The sequence below is a fragment of the Oncorhynchus clarkii genome, chromosome 5, assembly GCF_045791955.1.
Source record: "Oncorhynchus clarkii lewisi isolate Uvic-CL-2024 chromosome 5, UVic_Ocla_1.0, whole genome shotgun sequence".
Taxonomy (NCBI): Eukaryota; Metazoa; Chordata; class Actinopteri; order Salmoniformes; family Salmonidae; genus Oncorhynchus; species Oncorhynchus clarkii.
In genome coordinates, this window is record NC_092151.1 from 45,850,109 (window position 1) to 45,877,041 (window position 26,933).

At 41.0% G+C, this 26,933-nt stretch overlaps 1 protein-coding gene across 1 annotated transcript in view; it reads left to right on the forward strand.

Moving 5' to 3' along the window:
* Positions 1-7,379: 7,379 nt before the first annotated feature.
* The window catches only part of LOC139408918 (guanine nucleotide exchange factor subunit RIC1-like), a 62,511-nt gene continuing 42,957 nt past the window's right edge, over positions 7,380-26,933 (forward strand). The window contains exon 1 of the mRNA XM_071153376.1: positions 7,380-7,953. Within this exon, the coding sequence (XP_071009477.1) occupies positions 7,813-7,953 (141 nt within the window). The 5' untranslated portion in view covers positions 7,380-7,812. The remainder of the gene's footprint in view (positions 7,954-26,933) is intronic.

Sequence of the window (26,933 nt, forward strand, 5' to 3'; positions counted from 1 at the left end):
GTGTGTGCCTTTCCAAATGATGTCCAATCAATTCAATTTACCACAGGTGGACTCCAATCAAGTTGTAGAAACATCTCAAGGATGATCAATGGAAGATGAACCTTCCAACAAGACAATGAGTCTAAGCACACAGCCAAGACAACACAGGAGTGGCTTCGGGACAAGATTCTGAATGTTCTTGAGTTGCCTAGCCAGAGCCTGGAATTGAACCTGATCGAACATCTCTGGAGAGACCTGAAAATAGCGACGCTGTGCAGCGACGCTCCCCATCCAACCTGGCAGAGCTTGAGAGGATTCGCAGAGAAGAATGGGAGAAACTCCCCAAATAGAGGTGTACCAAGCTTGTAGCATCATACCCAAGAAGACTTGTCTTTAATCGGTGCCAAAGGTGCTTCAACAAAGTAGTGAGTAAAGGGTCTGACTACTTGTGTAAATGTGATTTTGAAAGTTTTTTTTTATACATTTGCTCATTTTCAAAAAACGGTTTTTGCTTTGTCATTATGGGGTATTGTGTGTAAATTGAGGGGGGACAAATGTAATACATTTTAAAATAAGGCTGTAACAAAATATGTAAAAATGTAAGCAGTCTGAATACTTTCTGAATGCACTCTACATCACAGAAGACTGAAATATAACAAACCCGTTTGATATAGAAACACTGGACGTCCGGCATTTTAATTTTTACTTTTTTTATTAATGATGAAATTCTGTAAAAAAATACAATAAAAAAACATTCCACCCATGAGGCCACTAGTGGGGGATTTGACATATGACTTCAGGAAAGGTCTACAGCTTATGGTGTTAACAAACTATTAGTCTTTCTTTTAGGCCAATTTTTGTTTCAATCAAAACATAGGCCTATATCCTGCCTAGTTGGGCACACTGAGGTAATTTTTCAGAAATATTTTTACCAGCTCCGTATATTCTCAATTAGAAAAAAAATAGGGAGCGCCGCTCCTCCGACCACATCCCTTGTAAACGTTTACCATGACTGGCAGAATACCCACTATTTGCCCTTTATCAACACAAAACCACGTCAGCCCATCCTCTTTATATTTACTGTACATTGTGTGCAGTCAAATATCAGCAACTGAGCTACGTTTTTTTGCAGGTCTTTTGCAGGTTTTACTATATAAACTATTCGATCCGAGCCAAATTCCCTCATCTGCTTACATGCGCCTCCCCTTTATCAAGTTTTTTTTGTACTTTCTTTATTAACCTGGTCTCAGAACATTTCGTATTATTCCATACGTAAATCGAGGCACTCGATTTGATGTGGTATATTATGTTTGGTGTGGTTACATAACACAGATTGTGACTAAAACCAAAAGCAGGGTGTTTTTTTTGTTTCGCCGACCAAGCAAGGAGTTTTTGCATGGAGGTCAATGAGAGTGTCGATTTTGGTCAACAACAAGAATGTATGGCCTATTTGCTACTTATTTGATCAAATAGAAGTTTCGTTGTGCTTACGTTTTTATCGGTGTACTGATATACAGTAAGTAGGACACGTGACATCCCAGCATCTTTGGGAAAAATCTCGGTGCACTCCTGCCTCTCCCATCTCTTCATTGGTTTATAGAAGCAGGTACTCACGTGCCCTCTCCTCATTGGTTTTACCCACGTGGGTGACTGAAAGACGAACGAGGTCAGTGGCGGTAATGCACCTAATTTATGAAAGTTGCCAATCGCAATATAAAGTCCAGAGAAGAAAAAGCCTGGGAGGAGAGAGGACGGTTGATCGTTTTATGTGTGCATTCATTGTCGGTGTAGAGAATCTTGTGCATTTCAGGTAAAATAACAACTCAATGTTTATATCACAGAACAAATTAGCTAGCAACAGCAAGTTAGCAGGTGCAACCTAGCTAGCTAAATTGCTATACATGTGTAATGCTTTTCGACCTGTCCCCAAATTAATGTAATTGGTTCAAAGTTTGTTTTGATATTTTAACCTGCGTGTCGTGATCGCGTTTGGTGTGGGGGGACAAAATACATGTATGCACGATGGCGCAGCAGCCGGTTTTTGATCCGTGTTTGCAATCTCCAAATATTACCATCAGAGAGCAGCAACGAGCCATTCAAATCTGAAGTTCACGAGAAAATAAAGTCAAATGTCAACATCTCGTTCGACGCAAACTTCCCACCGGGCGGGGGAACCTATGTGAAGTAGCCACAATAAGGATTAGCCACAATAGTGGAATTTACAGTCGACTTCAAAATAAAAGTGATGGAAATGGCTACAAATAGTTACCATCGTGTCATTTGGACGAGATAATCCTAAACAAATTTGGAACGTTATATAAATTCAACAAAAGACAATAGTTACTTTGAAAATGTTATTTGACAATATTTAGAATTGCACTGGGTGTATTAGACTTCAGAATTGCATTGGGGGCATACTTATTCCACTATACAGCCTTACCTATGGATTGTTGATCAATGAAATTTGTATTTATTTGTATTTTATTTCACCTTTATTTAACCAGGTAGGCAAGTTGAACAAGTTCTCATTTACAATTACGACCTGGCCAAGATATAGCAAAGCAGTCCGACACATACAACAACACAGAGTTATACATGAAGTAAAACAGTCAATAATACAATAGAAAAATAAGTCTATATACGATGTGAGGTGAGACAAGGGAGGTAAAGGCAGAAAAAAAGCCATGGTGGTGAAGTAAATACAATATAGAAAGTAAAACACTGGAATGGTAGATTTGCAGTGGAAGAATGTGCAAAGTAGAAATATAAATAATGGGGTGCAAAGGAGCTAAATAAATAAATACAGTAGGGGAAGAGGTAGTTGGGCTAAATTATAGATGGGCTATGTACAGGTGCAGTCATTTGTGAGCTGCTCTGACAGCTGGTGCTTAAAGCTAGTGGGGGAGATAAGTGTTTTCAGTTTCAGAGATTTTTGTAGTTCGTTCCAGTCATTGGCAGCAGAACTGGAAGGAGAGGCGGCCAAAGGAGGAATTGGTTTTGGGGGTGACCTGAGAGATATACCTGCAGGAGCACGTGCTACAGGTGGGTGCTGCTATAGTGACCAGCGAGCTGAGATAAGGGGGGACTTTACCTAGCAGGGTCTTGTAGATGACCTGGAGCCAGTGGGTTTGGCGATGAGTATGAAGCGAGGGCCAGCCAACGAGAGCGTACAGGTCGCAGTGGTGGGTAGTATATGGGGCTTTGGTGACAAAACGGATGGCACTGTGATAGACTGCATCCAATTTGAGTAGGGTATTGGAGGCTAATTTGTAGATGACATCGCCGAAGTCGAGGATCAGTAGGATGGTCAGTTTTACGAGGGTATGTTTGGCAGCATGAGTGAAGGATGCTTTGTTGCGAAATAGGAAGCCAATTCTAGATTTAACTTTGGATTGGAGATGTTTGATGTGAGTCTGGAAGGAGAGTTTACAGTCTAACCAGACACCTAGGTATTTGTAGTTGTCCACATAAATCAGAACCGTCCAGAGTAGTGATGCTGAAATGGGGTATCGGTGAACTCCGTGACACCCACAGAACACAACTGTGAAGAATTTACACCAATATTTGCATCGTAGCTCAAAGTGCAGGACTCTGAAAGCACTGTGAAGTTTTGTTTTAGTTTATTAATTCTACCATTTAAAAAAAAAAAAAAGCACACATCTTGAAAAAGCCATACATGCACATGAGTAAATTCATCGAGGATATCACACAATAAAGTCTGGGACTTATTTCCATTGTGGTCCTCTTGAGACAATATGTCTAGGCAAGATCGAGCACGGTTGAACACAGTTTGACAGCGAGAAAATAAAACATAAAAACAAAGAGGAAAATCTATTTCATCATTGCAGTTACATCATAGGGTACATGCATATGGGCACAGCAGACATCCAACAGTTTTAATAAAGCTGCCCAGAGAGGACGTCGTTTTTGTGGGCAGAGGCAACTCATTCCACTCTGATGCTCCAGTATACAAGAAAGTACCATTCCCAGCATTACGCCTGAACCTGTAGAAGCGCACATTAGCAACACCTGATCTGGGGCTGTGATTGTGTGCATCCCTAATATGGGGAAAGTAATCAGTTAGATATCTGGGTGCAGAACCATAAGTACTCCTGTAAACCAAATCTAATCTGAAACACCCTAGCCTCAACAGGCAGCCAGTTGAGTTCCTGAAAGTAGCTCCTGCCTATGTGAGTACGTAGACGTACCTTCAATACTAACTACCCTGATCAGCTTATTCTGGGCTATCTGGAGTAGAGGTAGATTTTGTATTTATTTTTTCAACGCCGATACCGATTTATTGGAGGACCAAAAAAAGCCGATGCTGATTAATCGGCCTATTATTTTTATTTTTTTGTAATGACAATTACAACAATACTGAATAAACACTTATTTTAACTTAATATAATACATCAATAAAATCAATTTAGCCTCAAATAATTAATGAAACATGTTCAATTTGGTTTAAATAATGAGTCTTCAATATTCCCAGGTAAGAAGTTTTAGGTTGAGGTTATTATAGGAATTATAGGACTATTTCTCTCTATACCATTTGTATTTCATATACCTTTGACTATTGGATGTTCTTATAGGCACTATAGTATTGCCAGTGTAACAGTATAGCTTCTGTCCCTCTCCTCGCCCCTACCTGGGCTCGAACCAGGAATACATCGACAACAGCCACCCTCGAAGCATCGTTGCCCATCGCTCCACAAAAGCCGCGGCCCTTGCAGAGCAAGGGGAACAACTACTCCAAGTCCCAGAGCGAGTGACATTTGAAACGCTATTAGCGCGCACCTCGCTAACTAGCTAGCCATTTCACATCGGTTACACCAGCCTAATCTCAGGAGTTGATAGGCTTGAAGTCATAAACAGCTCAATGCTTGAAGCATTGCGAAGAGCTGCTGGCAAATGCATGAAAGTGCTGTTTAGATGAATGCTTACGAGCCTGCTGGTGCCTACCACCGCTCAGACTGTTCTATCAAATCAGACTTAATTATAACATAACACACAGAAATATGATCCTTAGGTCATTAATATGGGGCGGCAGGGTAGCCTAGTGGTTCAAGCGTTGGACTAGTAACCGAAAGGTTGCAAGTTCATATCCCCGAGCTGACAAGTTACAAATCTGTCGTTCTGCCCCTGAACTGGCAGTTAACCCACTGTAGGCCGTCATTGAAATTAAGAATTTGTTCTTAACTGACTTGCCTAGTTAAATAAAGGTTCAAAAAAATAAATGTTTAAATATGGTCAAGTCCGGAAACTATAATTTCAAAAATAAAACGTTTATTCTTTCAGTGAAATACGGAACCGTTCTGTATTTTATCTAACGAGTGGCATCCATAAGTCTAAATATTCCTGTTACATTGCACAACCTTCAATGTTATGCCATAATTACGTAAAATTCTGGCAAATTAGTTAGCAACGAGCCAGGCGGCCCAAACTGCTGCATATACCCTGACTCTGTTGCACAGAACGCAAGAGAAGTGACACAAATTCCCTAGTTAAAAGAAATTCATGTTAGCAGGCAATGTTAACTAAATATGCAGGTTTAAAAATATATACTTGTGTATTGATTTTAAGAAAGGCGTTGATGTTTATGGTTAGGTACACATTGGTGCAACGACAGTGCTTTTTTTGCGACTGCGCTTGTGATAAGGGAATTTATGCATCCCAGGTAGCTAAGAGGTTTTTGTAATGAGCCACATTAAGCTTACCAGTCAACCTACTATGTGTATTGGGCATTCATATTGCACTGTACAGCCTAACCTATGGATTGTGGATCAATAAAATTGGGTATCAGTCTACTGTGACACCCACAGAACAAGTGTGAAGAGTTTGAACAAATATTAGTGTCGTAAGGCTGTACAGTGGCTTCAGAGTCCCGCAATAAGACCTACAACACTATTTGTTTAAACTCTTCAGTTGTTTTCTGTGTGTGAGTAGACTGATACCCTATTTAATTTATCCACAGTCCACAGGTAAGGCTGTACAGTGAAATATGAATGTCCAATACGGGTGACAGGTAAGCTTAATTAATGTGGCTGATTTCAGTGGTTTCAGAGTCCTGCAATAAGAGCTACAACACTAATATTTGTTTAAACTCTTCACAGTTGTCTTCTGTGGGTGTCACTGAGTAGACTGATACCTATAGATTGTGGATGAAGCAAATGGGGTAAGGCTGTACAGTGCAATAGGCTGACTGGGAAGCGTATTTCCTCCAGTCAAAGTTCCACAATAAGAGCTATGATGCTAATATACTAAACAAGCATATAAACGCAACGCGTAAAGTATTGGTCCCATGTTTCATGAGCTGAAATAAGAGCCCAGAAATTTTCCACACACACAAAAAGCTTATTTCTCTAAAATGTTGTGCACAAATTTGTTTACATTCCTGTCAGTGAGCATTTCTCCTTTGCCAAGATAATCCATCCACCTGACAGGTGTGGCATATCAAGAAGCTGATTAAACAGCATGATCATTACACAGGTGCACCTTCTACTGTGGACAATAAAAGGCCACTCTAAGATGTCTCCAGTAGTGAGAGAGCATGCAATTGGTTTGCTGACTGCAGGAATGTCCACCAGAGCTGTTGCCAGAGAATTTCATGTTCATTTCTTATGGTAAGCACCGTTTTATAGAATTTGGCAGTACATCCAACTGGCCTCACAACTGCAGCCCAGGACCTCCACATCTGGCTTCTTCACCTGCGGGATCATCTGAGACCAGTCACCCGGACAGCTGATGAAACTGAGGAGTATTTCTGTCTGTAATAAAGCCCTTTTGTGTGGAAAAACTCATTCTGATTGGCTGGGCCTGACTCCCAAGTGCCTAAGCCAACCCATGCCCACCCATGGCTGTGTCCCTGCCCAGTCACTTGAAATCTATAGATTAGCCCCTAATTCATTTACTTCAATTTACATATTTCCTTTAAAGGATCTGTAACTCAGTAAATCATTGAAATTGTTGCATGTTGCATTTATTTTTGTAAAGTATATATGTGTAAACACTTTACAGTTGTGTTCTGTGGGTGTCACTGAGTAGACTGATACCCCATTTCTGTAATCCATAATCCATAGGTAAGGCTGTACAATTAAATAAATATTCCCCCAATGCAATTCTGAAGTGTAATACATCCACGGTGCAATTTCAACAGATTAAAAAAATAAAAAAAAATCCATCAATTTATAACTCATTATTGTATTTTGAATTCATATATCAAATCTCTAACCTTGTTTAACATGATTTATTCCAAATATGACATGATTCCGCTATTTTTAAACATTTGCATTCGTTTAAGTGAGGGACTTTTATTTAGAAGGTAAATTCCAATATTGTGGCTAGCTTCACATAGGTGGGCAGAGAGGCTTGGGATAGCGAATCGGACCCAGGATAGCTAGCTAGAATCGATAAAGATGGCGACAGCGAGAGACACCGAAGATACAATTATTATCGCTAATAAAAATAAGACATATTTATTCAGATAGGTGCAGAAAGGATACCTTTTATAACAAAAATTAATTCGCTCATACGGTTGCATTTTGTTTTTAACTTAAAGTCCCGACTGCGCAAGCGATTTGTTTTCAGAGGAGCTCCACAGTTCTATGTCAAGTTAGCCGTGTTGGCTAGCTAGCCTGATTGGATCTCAGTCGCTTATGGATTTCTAGGATCAGGACGAATGTCGTTTGACTGAAAATCGACTTTACGCGGGATTGAATTAGCTACAAATTGTTCATGAACCGATTGGACAACATCGTTTATTTTACGTTGGGAACATAGCCATTCCGCTGGCCCGGTGACACGGAGAGTGTCGAGTCGGAGTGCCTGACCGTCATGTATTTTTTAACTGGCTGGCCCCGGAGGCTACTTTGTCCACTGAAAAGTGAAGAGGAACCGTTTCATATTCAGCCCAACTCACAGAGGTTTTACTTCGCTGTGTTGTCAGAGACTCAACTAAGCATCTGGTTTAGTCGGGTAAGCAAACGACTTAATCGCCGATGAGCTGGGTAACCGCTACCTAGCAGTTGTTAGCCAGTAGCTAGCAAGCTAAGTTTTGTCTGTGCACACTGGTTGCCTCGTCACCGACTTTTATTATGGCATGGTATATTTAGCTAGCTAACTGTCATGGCTATCATTACATACAGGGACTTGGAAGAATGTTAATTAGCTGACGTTTAGTAGCTGGCGCAACAAGCATCAGCTGTTTGGCAAAAGTACTAGCTAGCTAAGCTAACGTTGCACAAATCATGTACTCAGTCCAGTATTATATTAAAGTATGTAACGTTACCAAACTAACGTTACGTTGGCTAGCAGTCGCTAGCTAGATAAGTACATTGCCAATAACTCAAAATGTTGAGATTTGCCATAATATTTAATACATTCATGTAGTTTAAGGGTGATATTTAATGAACTCGCTACTGTCCAAAGTATTTAACTATGCCGACTTTTGTAAGAGCTGCAAATCAGAGCTATAATTTGGTGTACCTAATTCAGCATTAAAAGCCATGTTTATTTTACTCCCCTTAACACCCTACCATAGCTCTGGTGCAAATTCCTTCACCGTCACTGGGTGCCCCATGAAACTATCTTGAGTCGAAGGAGATCATTGTTATGTATTTAGCTATAACAATGTGTAAATTAGAGTTCCAGTGAATTTGAATACCTCCATGTGCGTCATTCTTTTCCCCCATTCCTCTCATATCATCATGCTACTACAAATATCGCAATATCCGATATAATCGTTTTACGTTGTTAATGACTAAATCATTCCAGACTGTGCGATATCTGTGCATATTTACGATATTATAGTCGCATTTTCGTTAAATTTTAGTATGGGAAAGTAATGATTAGTTAATGATTTTAGACTTCATTTTCAATATTGTTGCCGCTTGACTGATAAAACTGCGTAGTTTTGATTTCTAAAGCTTAAATATAATAATCATGCACATCACAATCTATCTTCTAGCACTTCACAGTATACCGTCAATGTCAACATCTGCAAATAGTTATGTCAGCCCAGGTGTAAAATTAGCTCTGCCTCCGTGATTAGGCTGCACAAGAGTGTAAAAGCAAGAGTGCTGCAAATATATCAGCTGTAAAATAGAATTGGATGGTTCTGCATTACATCATTCGTATATAGTGTAAATCTAGGCCAGTATTTATTTCCCTGTCTTTACAGGAAGTATCCTGTTGAGCTTCCCAGTTTTTCTTATTTTCTCCAGTGGCCTGAACATAAACTGTGAGAAACGGTAGAGAATGGACAGGATGTCCAGGAAGGGTCCACACAGGACGGGAATGTGGGTGCTGTGATAACCCTAACTTAGTGGCTGGTACAGGCCCCCCTTGCCTTCTGTCTGCTCTGCATGCCTTTTAGTGTTTTAAAGCAGCCAGGCATGTCCAGTCCAAGACTCAAGGCCTCTTTGAAGGTCAGCCAGCCTGACTGAACTAGGCACCAAAGCACAGCTCTAGGGCTATCTGATCTATAAGTCATGTCAACCTCAACAGCTGGGCATGAACTTATCCCATAATGGATAGTATGTAAAAATAATAATAACGTTATCTACAGTTTAAAGCTCAGACCTGATAACTCCTGGGGGAAAGGGACTATCAGGTCTGAGCTTGGCACTTTCCTAGTCTCCAAGTTGGATTTCTGCCCCTGGCCCCATAAATGGAACACCTCTTGCACACCTCAGTACTAGTTTCCTTCCTCCTCCATGGGAGCAGTTTCCCTCCATGGTAAACTCTCCTACTGCCTGCTCCTCCTCTGTCCTCTTGCCAGTTCCTTCCCTCTCCTATCTCTCTGTTTATCAGCCATCTCCTATGACCCCCCCCCCATGACTCCTCTAAAGCCCATGGCTCTAATCCCATCTCTCATCAGCTTGGCCTGTCTGGCCCAAGCAGAAATCCATGTATGGGAGCAGCTTAGTGATGTTGTCTTGCAGTCCCCCTGCCCTGCGCCTTGGATTTTGCATGGGCCAATATGTGTGGGAATTAACTTTGAAACTCTAGGAAAAGATGGGAGAGGTGGCGGTTGGCAGGCAGGACCCGGTTTGGGAAACAGTTTTCTAGACCTCTGGGACCTCTTCAATTACACTGACTTAGTAGAATGTGTTGTTATAAAGCATATTATATGGGAGGTTTTGTCTAAGTGGCCTTGGTGTTTGGTGTGCAATCACTCAATCGCAGTTTGGATTTTGAGAACAGTACTTGGTATCAGTTGACATAAAATGAAAAGACAGTTTAGCCTAAGGGCATTGGCTGAGTGAGGGTTGTTTATTGGTTCAGCAGAGGGAGGCTTTTTGAGGTTGATTGAGATGTTCTCTATCATGCAAGAATGCATCATTCCCTCAGTAAAGCGGGCAATGAGTGACCCTGGTATCCAATTGGATTAAATGGCTCAGGAATTCCTTTCATATAAGGCAGTATACAGTTAGCCAATAATTTTATTTTATTTTTTAGGTGTTGTGGATGGCAGTTTACTAACCCCTTCCCCCTAAGTTTAAAGATGTCCTCCAGCAATTTATGAACTACTACTGTTGAAAAGCGATATCCAAGTATAAAAACAGTAATGTACTCCCACTAAAGGGTAAAAAAATATGTTTTCAACAGGTTTTTATTTGAGTTTTTATTAGACTGCAAACTTCGGGGAGTAGGAAATTAATGGAGTTGGTCTGATGGTGATTCGTGATGTCATCGGCCTCCCCTATTGCTTAAAGAGAATCTTCTGTACTTTTGTATACTTTTTAGCCAGTAGTTCTGAAAGTAGCACTCACGAGCCATACGTGGTCCCCGAAAATGGCATACTATGTCACATATGTGCACCGCGTCATTTCTCTCTCTCGTTGATTGGGTTAAATGCGGAAGACACATTTCGGTTGAATGCATTCAGTTGTGCATCCCCTTCCCCCTCTCTCTCTGCTGTGTCCATTTGAGCTGTTGCACCCACCCTGCGACCTCATTGGAGAACGCTGGGTAGGCCTTTTGCTAGCTGTCACTCAAATGCGAGGGGCTGAAACTTATTGGCTAGAACTGGACATGCTAGAGGGCTGGCCCGCATTGGGGGGAAATGTAGAGATAATGGCCTGGCACAGCTTCAAGAAAGCAATCTCTTCAAACTAGGGATTTCGTGGCTGGTTTGAGGTAAAACAGCAATTCTGCGCATAGATTATGCATGCATGAACTAGACATTGACTAATCCAGCCCAAAGCAGGAGGTTTTAAAAAATACTGTATGTCTTTAAGGAGCACTAGAGGAACAATGGAGAACAAAAGATGAAAGCTGGAAAGGAGACTAGATTAGGACTTTTAAGCTTAACAAATGTCAATACCTATGCCTTTTCATCTGCCCGCTAGTTGAATATCCTCTTCCGTCATGTTATTCTCAGGACCTATCTGTGTGACTCCGATGGGAATAGGAATCCTCACTGCAGCAAGGTTATCTGAGACCTTTGTAATATGGCTACTGTATGAAAATGTCTGTTTGAAGTCGGGCCCTTGGGGTTATTCTAGCTAATTAGCATTAGTGCTAGGCTAGCTGGGTTTGTGCTTGACTGAATGAATTGGGTTGTGGGGGAGGTTTGGTTTAGAGTTACCCTTGTGCATTGTTACCCATCCCCCACATGCTAAGAGTCCCTCTGGGGCAGTTACAGTATAGGCTAACTACAGTCTAAAACATGTCAGACTTTCCATGCCAGACTGACCAGGTGAATCCAGGTGAAAACTATGATCCCTTATTGATGTCACTTGTTAAATCCACTACAATCAGTGTAGATGAAGGGAAGGAGACAGGTTAGATAATTATTTTTTTTAAAGTCTTGAGACAACTGAGATATGGATTGTGCATGTGTGCCATTGAGGGTGAATGGTCAAGAGAAAATATTTAAGTGCCTATGAACGAGGTGTGGTGGTGGTAGTAGTAGGTGCCAGGCGCACTGGTTTGAGTGGGTTGAACTGTAACGCTGCTGGGTTTTTCACGCTCAACAGTTTCCCGTGGGTACCCACCACCCAAAGGACATCCAGCCAACTTGACACCACTGTGGAAGGCATTGGAGTCAACATGGGCCAGCATCCTTGTGGAACGTTTTCGACACCTTGTACCCCAACGAATTGAGGCTGTTCTGAGCACAAAAATGAGAGAAACTCAGTTTCAGGAAGGTGTTCCTAATGTTTTATTCACTCAGTGAATATCAGCCAGTAACCAGGATTCCATCGACCCTTTTTATGCAAGTGAAGTACCTTGGATAAAAAAATATAATTGATGGCCTGATGGAAAGAGAAAATGTGTCGGTTAACTTTCCACATGACGACAAAACAAAAAACGCTAGGCAAGCTGATCTTTTTGTGTCGGTAAAGTTATGCGAGAAATGTCTGTGGAAACGCTTTTATGTGCAAATATTGATATAATAACCATATCGAAGTAAACTTGGGAGTCACACGATGACATGTTGTAAGACCCTCCCTCTACAACTCGGTGGAAAAGAATGCAGTTTATTAGGGTACAGATGAAATAAGTTATGAACTTCACAGGGTGGTGAAAGTGCAAGGTGATGAGCTTGATGCTCCTTTCCAATAAATATCGAGGGTCTCATTCTGGTGACACGATCATCTATGAATGGCTGCCGTTTGACAATCTCTCTCTTTTGTCCATGAATCTCATCGTGTATGTAGACTACAACCGAACTGTATCTGTGAGCTGTTTGCTTGAGCGTACTTGCCGATATCTGTGGGCACGCTCGCTATATAACACATTTTTGGTGGTGAGAGAACCACCAATGGAGTTGAAAATGTGATTGAAACCCATGTAACTTTTTTTATAATTTTTATTTTTCGGTACATGGGAGTTTAACTGCAAAATATATTTTTATGTGCACTACATATTTATGCACAGACTTAACTGCAACAAGTCAATTTCATGGGAATGCATATCTGGTGGGGGAAATGCGCATATTGTTTTTATGCAGATGTTAGAATATTTGCACGGAAATCTGTCGCCAATTGGAGGGAAACCTAGCTATTGTTATAGTAATTGTGTGTGACAGGCTGTCCAACCTAGTTGGCATTCACGTTGGCATTCCGTGTTGCTGAAGCGGCAACATAATCACAGCTATTTCTGACTGAAAAGTTTTGTTATCAAAATTCCTAATGTGTTTAGGAAAAATGTGTATGCATCTCATTCACATGATCAATAGGGCCTGACCTATAGCATATATCATAATTACATCAATAATTTGGTTCTTACAAACTCTTAACACCGTAATGCGTGACAGCTAAATGGAAGCAGAGGACGTGATAAACTTGACTAAAATTTGACTAGTTGTGGAAAAATACTGGACATTAAGATGAAGAAGGTAAGGCTAAAGCGCTGCATGCATATTATGTGTACCAAACAGGTGCTGTTTGGTCACAGTATATTTTCTGACAGTATACAGTATATTCTGACGGTATACAGTTACAGTATATTTTCGGTTGGACCTGTGTAAACAACACTAAATAAATTATAAACATTTATTACAGCAACCACTAAAAATAGTCGCATATATTTGTGAATGCAATTGCCTAAATGGAGCAGTTTATTATTTATGCTATTTATTCAAGGGTCAATTTATCTTATTTTAAATATAAAATGCTTGATTGCATTTCAAGTCATGAATGACTCGTATGCTGTGTGATGACATGAACTAATTGTTGATTGATACAAAGCCTATATAAATATTGAAATACAGGCCTAAGTAAGTAAGTAAGTAAGTAGACAGGATGCAATCTTAGGCCTATGGCTAGATGGTGGTTAAACAAGGCTGCTATGCTAAGCCTACTAATGACATTACTTATTATTATGATGATCATAACAGTAATAATAACAATAAGGATTAAAAATCAGACAATTTGTTAGTGTAAACAACACTAAATAAATTATAATATCGGAGAGCCTGTTTTAAAGAGAACATGTGTAAAGCCTTTATTACAGCATAGAAAATATTACAGCCACATTTGTGACCTCATGAGGACTGCCACAGGAAAGGAAGACCGAGTTACCTCTGCTGCAGAGGATAAGTTCATTAGAGTTACCAGCCTCAGAAATTGCAGCCCAAATAAATGCTTCAGAGTTCAAGTAACAGACTCATCTCAACATCAACTGTTCAGAGGAGACTGCATGAATCAGGCCTTCATGGTTGAATTGCTGCAAATAAACCACTACTAAAGGACACCAATAAGAAGAGACGTGCTTGGGCCAAGAAACACGAGCAATGGACATTAGACTGGTGGAACTCTGTCCTTTGGTCTGATGAGTCCAAACGTGAGATTTTTGGTTCCAACTGCTGTGTCTTTGTGACGCAGAGTAGGTGAACGGATTATCTCCGCATGTGCTTCCCACCGTGAAGCGTGGGGGTGCTTTGCTGGTGACACTGTCTGATTTATTTAGAGTTCAAGGCACTTAACCAGCATGGCTACCACAGCATTCTGCAGCGATATTCCATCTGGTTTGCGCTTAGTGCTATTATCATTTGTTTTTCAACAGGACAATGACTCAAAACACACCTCCAGGTTGTGTAAGCAGTATTTGACCAAGGAGAGTGATTGAGTGCTGCATCAGATGATCTGGCCTCCACAATCACCTGACCTCAACCCATTTGGGATGATTTGTACTACAGAGTGAAGGAAAAGCAGCTAACAAGTGCTCAGCATATGTGGGAACTCCTTCAAGACTGTTGGAAAAGCATTACTCATGGTTGAGAGAATGCCAAGAGTGTGCAAAGCTGTCAAGGCAAAGGGTGGCTACTTAGAAGATTCTAAAATCTATTTTGATTTAACACCTTTTTTTTGTTTGTTGCTTACTACATGATTCCATATGTTTTATTTCACAGTTTTGATATCTTCACTATTATTCACAAACTTCTGACTGGTACTGTATATATGGATGATTTATAAAGCCAGGCACATTTAACAGTTAGGCCATTGATTATAGACCTAATTAAGTTGCGGTTTCCTCTCACTTTTCTTAGACAATTACTGCACGTGTTATTTTTCGTCGCTTAACTATTATTGCCGTTCTATCAACACACTTGTCAAACACTGACGCAGCGGTCTAAGGCACTGCATCTCAGTGCTAGAGGCGTCACTACAGACCATGGTTCGATTCCAGGCTGTATCACAACCAGCCGTGATTGGGAGTCCGATAGGGTGGCGCACTATTTGCCTAGCGTCGTTAGGGTTGGCCCGGGGTAGGCCATCATTGTAAATAAGAATTTGCTCTTAAATGACTTGCCTGCTTGAATAAACCCGTCACTCCCGTTCTACAAGTAATTACTTTGGCACAATAGGCATCAAGTCACTTACAGATAATGTTCTGTAAATCATGTATCATTTTCACTGAACACAATCAGTCAATGTACAGTAGGCCCTAGATGTTTCGATTGCTGAACTTAGAGGCATGCCCCAAAATAACAATTTTTATAATATTACAGTTAATCAAAACGCTCGTAATCCCCGTTCAACAACTCTAAATCGCTTAGGCATGCGCTCCAAAGGGATAACATGATATACAGTGCCTTCGGAATGTATTCAGTCCCCTTGACCTTTTTCCCATTTTGTTATATTCCAGCCTTATTCTAAAATGGATTAAATAAAAACAATTCCTCAGCAATCTATACACACTACCCCATTATGACAAAGTGAAAACCGTTTTTAGAAATGTTTGCAAATGTATTAAAATAAGCAAATACCAACTGTTCTGCCTGCGGCTATGGAAACCTGACCTGTTCACCGGACGTACTACCTGTCCCAGACCTGCTGTTTTCAAATCTCTAGAGACAGCAGGAGCGGTAGAGATACTCTGAATGATCGGCTATGAAAAGCCAACTGACATTTACTCCTGAGGTGCTGACTAATGTACCCTCGTTAACCAGTGTGATTATTATTATTTGACCCTGCTGGTCATCTATAAACATTTGAACATCTTGGCCATGTTCTGTTATAATTTCCACCCAGCACAGCCAGAAGAGGACTGGCCACCCCTCATAGCCTGGTTCCTCTCTAGGTTTCTTTCTAGGTTCTGGCCTTTCTAGGGAGTTTTTCCTAGCCACTGTGCTTCTACACCTGCATTGCTTGCTGTTTGGGGTTTTAGGCTGGTTTTCTGTACAGCACTTTGTGACATCAGCTGATGTAAGAAGGGCTTTATAAATACGTTTGATTTATGTAAATAAGTATTCAGACCCTTTTCTATGAGACTCGAACTTGAGCTCAGGTGCATCCTGTTTCCATTGATCATCCGTGAGATGTTTCTACAACTTGATTTGAGTTCACTTGTGGTAAATGACAGAGCTCCAGAGTTCCTATGTGGAGTTGGGAGAACCTTCCAGAAGGACAACCATCTCTGCAGCATTCCACCAATCAGGCATTTATGGTAGAGGGGCCCGATGGAAGCCCCTCAGTAAAAGAGTCATGAAAGCCATCTTGGAGTTTGCCAAAAGGCACCTAAAGATTGTGAGAAACATAAGATTCTCAAAGTTGAATTCTTTGGCCTGAATGCGTCACGTCTGGAGAACCTGGTACCATCCCTATGGTGAAGAATAGCGGTGGCAGCCTGCTGTGGGGAGGTTTTTCTGCAGCAGGGACTGGGAGACTAGTCAACATCGAGGCAAAGATGAACGGCGCAAAGTACAGAGATCATTGATGAAAACCTGCTCCAGAGCACTCAGAACCTCAGACAGGGGGCGAAGGTTCACCTTCTAACAGGACAATGACCCTAAGCACACAGTCAAGACAACACAGAAGTATCTTTGGGACAAGTCTCTGAATGTCTTTGAGTGGCCCAGCCAGAGCCCGGACTTGAACCTGATCGAACATCTCTGGAGAGACCTGAATATAGCTGTGCAACACTCCCAATCCAACCTGACAGAGCTTGAGAGGATCTGCAGAGAAGAATGGGAGGAACTCCCCAAATACAGGTGTGCCAAGCTTGTAGTGTTATACCCAAGATGACTCAATGCTGTAATCACTGCCAAAGGTGCTTCAACAAAGTACTGAGTAAAGGGTCTGAATTCTTATGTAAATGTGATATTTCAGTTTTTTTTTTTTATTTGTAATACTTTTGCAAACATTTCTAAACCTGTGTTTTGCTTCAACATTATTTGATTTTGTGTGTAGATTGAGGTTAAAAAAAATAAGTTTTAATCAATTATAGAATAAGGCTGTAACATAACAAAAAGTCAAGGAGTCCGAATACTTTCCGAGTCAAATCAAAGTTTATTTGAAACGTGCGCCAGGTATTACGGTGAAATGCTTACTTGCAGCCTCTAAACAACAGTGCAAAAAAGTTATTAGATGAACAATAGATATTTAAAGAAATAAAAACAGTGAAAAATAACATTAGAGCGGCTACATACAGGCACTGGTTAGTCGGGCTGATTGAGGTAGTATGTGCATGTAGATATGGTTAAAGTGACTGCATATGTGATGAACAGAGTAGCAGTAGTGTAAAAGAGGGGTTGGTGGGTGGCGGGGCACAATGCAGATAGCCCAGTTAGCCAATGTGCAGTGGCACAACAAAAATCTCATAATTAAAATCCCTCAAGCATACAAGTATTTTACACCATTTTAAAGATAAAATTCTCGTTAATCCAGCCACAGTGTCTGATTTCAAAAAGGCTTTACAGCGAAAGCACCACAAACAATTGTTAGGTCACCACCAAGTCAGAAAAACACAGCCATTTTTCCAGCCAAAGAGAGGAGCAGAAATATAGATGAAATTAATCACTAACCTTTGATCTTCATCAGATGACACTCAAAGGACTTCATGTTACACAATACATGTGTTTTGTTCGATAAAGTTCATATTTATATCCAAAAATCTCATTTTACGTTGGCGTGTTATGTTCAGTAGTTCTAAAACATGCAGTGATTTGCAGAGAGCCACAGAAATACTCATAATAAACATTGATAAAAGATAAGCTTCTCAATGCAACCGCTGTGTCAGATTTCAAAAAACTTTACGGAAAAAGCACACCATGCAATAATCTGAGTACAGCGCTCAGAGCCCAAACCAGCCAAAGAAGTATCCGCCATGTTGTGTAGTCAAAATTAGTCAGAAATAGCATTATAAATATTCACTTACCTTTGATCATCATCAGAATGCCCTCCCAGGAATCCCAGTTCCACAATAAATGTTTGAGTTGCTCGATAATGTCCATTTATGTCCAAATAGCTACTTTTGTTTACACGTTTTGTAAACCAATCCAAAGTCATGAAGCGCGTTCACTAGGATCAGAAGAAATGTCAAAGTTTCGTTAGTCCGTAGAAATATGTCAAACGATTCAACCAATTTTTAGGATGTTTTTAACAAATCTTTAATAATGTTCCAACCGGACAATTCCTTTGCCTGTAGAAAAGCAATGGAACGCGAGCTAACTCTCTCATGACCGTGTGACCACGAGCCCGTGGCACTCTGCCAGACACCTGACTCAAAGAGCCCTTATGAGCCCCTCCTTTACAGTAGAAGCCTCAAACAAATTTCTAAAGACTGTTGACATCTAATGGAAGCCTTAGGAAGTGCAACATGACCATTATCCCACTGTATCTTCAATAGGGAATGAGTTGAAAAACGACCAACCCCAGATTTCCCACTTTCTGGTTGGATTTTTTTTCCTCAGGTTTTTGCCTGCCATATGAGTTCTGTTATACTCACAGACATCATTCAAACAGTTTTAGAAACTTCAGTGTTTTCTATCCAAATATACTAATTATATACATATTCTAGCTTTAATGGCTGAGTAGCAGGCAGTTTACTCTGGGCACCGTATTCATCCAAGCTACTCAATACTGCCCTCCAGTCATCAAGAAGTTAAACCACTTCATGCCTAAAATGGCGCCGGAAGAAATGGCAGCAGTTTTACGGGTGCCCAACCAATTGTGCTATTATCTGTTAGTTTTTTTGCTGTATTTGTAACTTATTTGGTACGTCATGTTTCTGCAACTGTATCTTACGGCAAAAAAGAGCTTCTGGTTATCATGACAGCGATCACTCACCTCGGATTAGACTAAGATTTTTTTCTTCAACAAGCAGGACGCACAGGACATTCTCTGAACACCCGACAAGGACAACATCAGTTATTTGCACGAGGAAGAGACGCAGGTACCAAGGACTCAGAGCGGGATGCCTCGTGAGGATCCGCAGAAGGCAAGTGGGAAAGCTGCCGTTACCGGCATTAATCGCCAACGTGCAATCATTGGACAATATATTAGATGAGGTACGATCACGAATATCCTACCAACGGGACATCAACTGTAAAATCTTATGTTTCAAGGAATCGTGGCTCAATGATGACATGGATATTCAGCTAGTGGGATATACGCTGCACCAGCAAGATAGACCAGCACACCAGTAAGACGAGGGGAGGCGGTCTGTGCATATTTGTAAACAGCTGGTGCACGAAATCTAAGGAAGTCTCTGGATTTTGCTCACCTGAAGTAGAGTATCTTGTGATAAATTGCAGGCCACACTACTTGCCTAGAGTTTTCAGCTATACTTTCTGTGGCTGTTTATTTACCACCACAGACAGATGCTGGCACTAAGACCACACTCAGTCAGCTGTATAAGGAAATAAGCAAACAGGAAACCACTCACCCCGAGTCGGCGTTCCTAGTGATCGGAGACTTTAATGCAGGGAAACTTAAATCCGTTCTAATTTATATCAACATGTTAAATGTGCAACCAGAGGGGAAAAAAATTCTAGATCACCCGTACTCCACACACAGAGATGCGTCGTACAAAGCTCTCCCTCGCCATCCATTTGGTAAATCCGACCACAATTCTATCCTCTTGATTCCTGCTTACAAGCAAAAATTAAAGCAGGAATCACCAGTGACTCGGTCTATTAAAAAAAGTGGTCAGATGAAGCAGATGCTAAACTACAGGACTGTTTTGCTATCACGGACTATAACATGTTCTGTAACATGGCTTTGAGGAGTACACCACATCATTCACTGGCTTTATCAATAAGTGCATCGAGGACGTCGTCCCCACACTGACTATACGTACATATCCTAACCAGAAACCATGGATTACAGGCAACATTCGCACTGCGCTAAAGGGTGGAGCTGCCACTTTCAAGGTGCGGGACTCTAACCCGGAAGCTTATAAGAAATCCTGCTATGCCCTGCGACGAACCCTCAAACAGGCAAAGCGCATCAATACAGGGCTAAGATTGAATCGTACTACACCGGCTCCGACGCTCGTTGATGTGGCAGAGCTTGCAATCTATTAGACTACAAAGAGAAGCACCGCTGCAAGCTGCCCAGTGACACGAGCCTACCAGACAAGCTAAATCACTTCTATGCTTGCTTCGAGGCAAGCAACACCGAGGTATGCATGAGAGCATCAGCTGTTCCGGACGACTGTGTGATCACGCTCTCCGTAGCCGACGTGAGTAAGACCTTTAAACAGGTCAACATACACAAAGCTGCAGGGCCAGACCGATTACCAGGACGTGTGCTCCGGGCATGTGCTGACCAACTGGCAGTTTTGTCATTTCAAGTCATCGTCTTTTGTTTGAAATGCTCCTGACAATGTTGAGTAACATTGACCTGATTACGCATAGAAGTAGAACTAGTCTACCTGGCCTGCGTGCAAATTAGGCCTATAAATGTTCCCTTTTGGGGATGTCTGATTTTAGTATTTCTGATTTGTCTTATCTCACCAGCACTAATGAGCTGAGGAGCTTCTCAAAGTAAGTTTTTCTTCACCTCAAACAGCAAGGTAACTAAGTCTGCTTTCAGAATCAATTGAGAATGATAATAGTTCCTCAAAGTATTAGAAAAATATTTCCAGCTCTGCCTTTCGATAACATCTCTGTAGTAAAGGGAAAAATGTAATGCTCTGATCCACTTCTTATCCCTTGTACAGATAGCCTAGGGTTGTGCCACTGATGCAGGAATTAGTTATGCAAGTTTGCAAGCACGAGTTTCGTGCTGACCCAGTTGATACGTTTCAAGTATCAACTATGCAATGTTCTTATTTGTTTGCTTTATGTAGGCAATTTTTATATAGTTGGCAATAATGTACTTATTTTAGATATTGACAATGATTTTGAGATACAAATACTATTATAATTGAAACTGTTACACGGAACCCAAACCTGTTGCGCGCGTGCTCCATCGTGCATAAGTGTATTTTGTCCCCCCACACCAAACGCTATCACGACACGCAGGTTAAAATATCAAAACTAACTCTGAACCAATTATATTAATTTGGGCACAGGTTGAAAAGCATTACACATTTATGGGTATTTAGCTAGCTAGCTTGCACTTGCTAGCTAATTTGTCCTATTTAGCTAGCTTTCTGTTGCTAGCTAATTTGTCCTGGGATATAAACATTGAGTTGTTATTTTACCTGAAATGCACAGGGTCCTCTACGCCAATTATTCCACACATAAAACGGTCAACCGAATAATTTCTAGTCTTCTCTCCTCCTTCCAGGCCTTTTCTTCTCTTGACTTTATATTGCGATTGGCAACTTTCATATATTAGGTGCATTATCGCCACCGACCTCGTTTGTTTTTCAGTCACCCACGTGGGTATAACCAATGAGGAGATGGCACGTGGGTATCTGCTTCTATAAACCATTGAGGAGATGGGAGAGGCAGGACTTGCAGCGCGATCTGCGTCACAAATAGAACTGACTTCTATTTAGCCCGTGGCAACGCAGACGCTCGTTGGCGCGCAATAATTGAATAATATAGATTTCTACATTTATTTTGCGAGCGGTGTAGTCAGCCTGTTACACGAAAATGTGCATATGAAAATCATAACTGGCACGCAGATTGGTAGAAATGGTAAGATAAATTGGCACTCCACATGCAAAAGGTTGCCGACCGCTGGTGTAGCCTATTACCGGGAACTTCAGGAGCATAGGCAGAATCTGAGAAGGCCAACAGCAGCTGGAGGAAGATGTTCTGGTTAGGCTTTCTTGATCTGTGGCTCCCTCTTGAGTCATTTGTGTGTCTTAATTATTTAACCAAACAGCATGTTTGAGCATCAGACAAGTTTAGTACATGTAGGTGATTTTTATTCAAACACATTGGGTGTGTCGTATAAAGAAAGGTCCTCACTGTCAAATGTTTATTTTCAGCAAACTTAACATGTGTAGATATTTGTATGAACTTAACAAAATTCAACAACTGAGACAAACTGAACAAGTTCCACAGACATGTGACTAACATAAATTTAATAATGTGTCCCTGAACAAAGGGGGATCAAAAGTAACAGTCAGTATCTGTTGTGGCCACCAGCTGCATTAAGTACTGCAGTGCATCTCCTCCTCATGGACTGCACCAGATTTGCCTGTTCTTGTTGTGAGATGTTACCCCACTCTTCCACCAAGGCACCTGCAAGTTCCTGGACATTTCTGGGGGGGAATGGCCCTAGCCCTCACCCCCCGATCCAACAGGTCCCGCAGGTGTTATGATCGGATGTGCCGATCCTGTGCAGGTGTTACTCGTGGTCTGCCACTGCGAGGACGATCAGCTGTCCGTCCTGTCTCCCTGTAGCTCTGTCTAAGGCAATGTATTGCCCTGGCTGCATCTGCAGTCCTCATGCCTCCTTGCAGCATGCTTAAGGCATGTTCTTGCAGATGAGCAGGAACCCTGGGCATCTTTCTTTTTGTGTTTTTCCAGAGTCAGTAGAAAGGCCTCTTTTAGTGTCCTAAGTTTTCCTAACTGTGACCTTAATTGCCTACCGTCTGTAAACTGTTAGTGTCTTAACGACCGTTCCACAGGTGCATGTTCATTAATTGTTTATGGTTCATTGAACAAGCATGGGAAACTGGGTTTAAACCCTTTACAGTGAATATCTGTGAAGTTATTTGGATTTTTATTAATTATCTTTGAAAGTCCGTGTCCTGAAAAAGGGACCTTTTTATTTTTTTTGTATGTTTTTGAAACAGTCAATTGATCGAAAGAAAATACTTCTCTTGGTCAACCAAGATTTGTTTTTGTCTGGGACAGCCCTAGTAAGGATAGTCTTGTCTCTTTTCTGCTCTGAAGCTTGTAGAATTGAACATCTGGTCCCTTTTATGGAAACACTGGTGTTGGCAGAGGCAGCTGATTGTGTGAGAATGGGATTACATGGTGCAGTGTGGTGCTGATGAATAGTCTCCTGTTGGGCCGAAGAGTACTTGTGACACACAGAGGGCGATAGGGTATTCTACACATTACCTTCTCTGGTAAACACACACTCTTATCAAATAAAATAAAAGTTGATTTGTCACATGACCAGGATACAGAACTTGTAAGCATTATTTATATATATGTGTGTGTGTGTGTGTAAAAAAAAATATATATATCTAGCTAAATAATTAAACATAATCCCAACTCATAACGTTACTACCCTGCATGGATCTACAGGTAACTAACTAACCAAGTAGGTTCAATGTTAGCTAGCTAGCTAACATTAGACTATAACTAGCAATGCAAGTGGCTCTGAGATATGGATAATATTACTGCACAGATCATGCATGTAACAATAGCTAGCGAGCCAGCCAACGTTGCTTTAACTTGCAATGAAAACGACTTTCTGACAAAATTAGAATGGTATAGTAACTGAATGTAGCTAGGTAGACTCCACCTGTATACATGGATGTGCGCTTCGCCTTCTGTCACGGATGCCATGGTTGACCTTAGTTTGAAGATGTAATCCGGAGACAGGTGTTCTCTTTTCGACACCCTCTGCATTTGCAATCAAACACCTGCATTTTCTCCATCTCCTTAGCTATCATATTCTCCTTCCACCGGGCATCTGAACTCATATCTCGGCATGTCCAGCCCATCCATTATCTCAGCCAATCATTGTTAGCAGGAAGGTTTCTGCCTTTTTCCGTGGCTAAACCAACTAGGCTCGTAATTTAACAATTTGATTCGTATTTACTGATGGAATACAAATTTGTTATTAAGGCACATGAAGGTTCACATGTTCTAGAAGGCATTAATGGGGAAAATGCTTTTTTTGATAAAAAAAAAAGGTTGTTTAAATTAGGGATGCACGATATATCGGTGAACATATCGAAATCGGCTGATAATAGCTAAACATGCCAACATCGGTATCGGCCGATGTCTATTTTAACGCAGATGTGCAAAACCGATGTCAAACCAGACCTCTTTTGAATCTTAATTCAGAACAGATATTTAAAGAACAACTGCCCCTAAAAATAAATTAATACCTTTGCCTATGTGGCATCAATGAGTCACAAACATTTATAGTTGAAGTTGGAAGTTTACATACACTTAGGTTGGAGTCATTAACTCTTTTTTTTTTCAACCACTCCACAAATTTCTTGTTAACAAACTATAGTTTTGGCAAGTCAGAACATCTACTTTGTGCATGACACAAGTCAGTTTTCCAACAATTGTTTACAGACAGATTATTTTACTTATAATTCACTATCACAATTCCAATGGGTCAGAAGTTTACATACACTAATTTGACTGTGCCTTTTTACACAGCTTGGAAAATGTCATGGCTTTAGAAGCTTTTGATAGGCTACTTGACATAATTTGAGTCAATTGGAGGTGTACCTTCAAACTCAGTGCCTCGTTGCTTGACATCATGGGAAAATCAAAGGAAATCACCCCCAATAAATTGTAGACCTCCACAAGTCTGGTTCATCCTTGGGAGCAATTTCCAAATGCCTGAAGGTACCACGTTCATCTGTACAAAAAATAGTACGCAAGTAGAAACGCCATGGGACCACGCAGCCGTCATACCGCTCGGAAGGAGACATGTTCTGTGTTCTAGAGATGAACGTACTTTGGTGAGAAAAGTGCACATCAATCCCAGAACAACAGCAAAGGACCTTGTGAAGATGCTGGTGGAAACGGGTACAAAAGTATTTATATCCACAGTAAAACGAGTCCTATATCGACATAACCTGAAAGGCTGCTCAGCAAGGAAGAAGCCACTGCTCCAAAACCGACATAAAAAGCCAGACTACGGTTTGCAACTGCACATGGGGACAAAGATCATACTTTTTGAAGAAATCTCCTCTGGACTGATGAAACAAAAATAGAACTGTTTGGCCATAATGACCATCATAATGTTTGGAGGCTTGCAAGCTGAAGAACACCCATCCCAACCGTGAAACTCGGGGGTGGCAGCATCATGTTGTGGGGGTGCTTTTCCTGCAGGAGGGACTGGTGCGCTTCACAAAATAGATGCCATCATGAGGGAGGAAAATTGTGGATATACATAATTCAATTTCTGTGGAATTGCCCTTCCCAATAGTCAAATGAGCTGTCTCTGCATTCAGGTTGAATGAGGTTGGAGGTTTTCACAAATCATTGCTAACTGACAGACTTCCAGTCATTGCGCTAGTGGTAGTTCTCAATTGCAACTCAGTTAGCATCTTCCTTCAAACTACACACAGGTGTGTGTGTGTGTGTGTGTGTATATATAGTATCCATGAGTTAATATTGCTCTGGGGAAGTAGATAAAGGGCTACATTGGCGTATCCCTTTAAAGAAACTTTACTAAGCATCTTGAGCTAGTGTCAGATCTCGTTAAGTTCTGCCTTGAGAGGCATGGTATGCATCCCCACATTCAGCCAGGGTAAAATGTTGTTTCATAAAGAAAGTACAAAGTACAATATTGCATATGGTTGGTTATATTATGTAAAAAAAATAATGGTGCAACACTAATAAATATATTTTATAACGAATGTGCTTTCTCCCGCGTTGGATACGGTCGCTGTCCACAGCTCTGAAACTAGATCTTCAGTGCGTCTCCCTATGTTGCTATGTCCATAACAGCAAAGTTAATCAGCATAGTGGGATTGAGAAGGAGGCAGCAGCAGCAGAGACGAGGAAACGGCCATTGTCTTAGCCTAATTGTCCACGAATATTGAGGACAGGAAACCGCAATTTAATTAGGTCTATATTCAATAGCCTAATTGTTAAATGTAACTGGCTTTTTAAATCATACGTATATCAACAGAAATAAGACAGATCCTGCTTCTGTTGCCTGTTTAAGTGTTTGTTTAATAGCCTAATGATTCTGTGAGCACCAAGCCTCATGCAATGGCCAAATATCAGAGAAAGCAATTACACAGGTTTGGTTGTTTTTAATCTTTGCTATGCTGTAATAGCAAAGGCTTTTTGAACAGACTAGTATTACTTAGAATTTTAGTGTTCCAAACAGGCAGAACATTTTTATTGTAATCTAACAGCACCTGTTTGTCACACATAATATGCACGCAGCTCGTGCTCCTCCTTTTTCTTGATCTCCTTATTGTTATTACAATTATTATTATGATCATTATTAGTAGTAGTAGCCTTGTATAACCCATTGAGCTGTCATGCATATGACGCTTTCATGTTTTTCAGGTAAGGAGAACAAGGGTTTGAGGGAATAGGGAATGTTTTTTTTCCTAAGCAAATTAGGGATTTTGGGAGGAGAACTTTTCAGTCAAACAAGTAAGAAACACTTTATGTGCTGTGGTGCCTTTATCATGCAGTAGGGAGGAGAGCAAGAATGTGCGCCAGTCACACAGGCACTAGCTGTCATTTTTTGAAAAATTTAACAGTGTGACCATTGGTCGATAGAACAGGGACAACTCTCGGTCGACCAAGATTTTTTTGTTGTTGGGACAGCCCTAGACAGCAGTGTATTACTGGCTGGCCACGTCAAGCCCAGACTATAGTGGAGACCCATAAAGCCCACTAGCAGCTGCCCAGGCTAATGTTACAGTGCCTTGCGAAAGTATTCGGCCCCCTTGAACTTTGCGACCTGTTGCCACATTGCAGGCTTCAAACATAAAGATATAAAACTGAATTTTTTTGTGAAGAATCAACAACAAGTGGGACACAATTATGAAGTGGAACAACATTTATTGGATATTTCAATCTTTTTTAACAAATCAAAAACTGAAAAATTGGGCGTGCAAAATTATTCAGCCCCTTTACTTTCAGTGCAGCA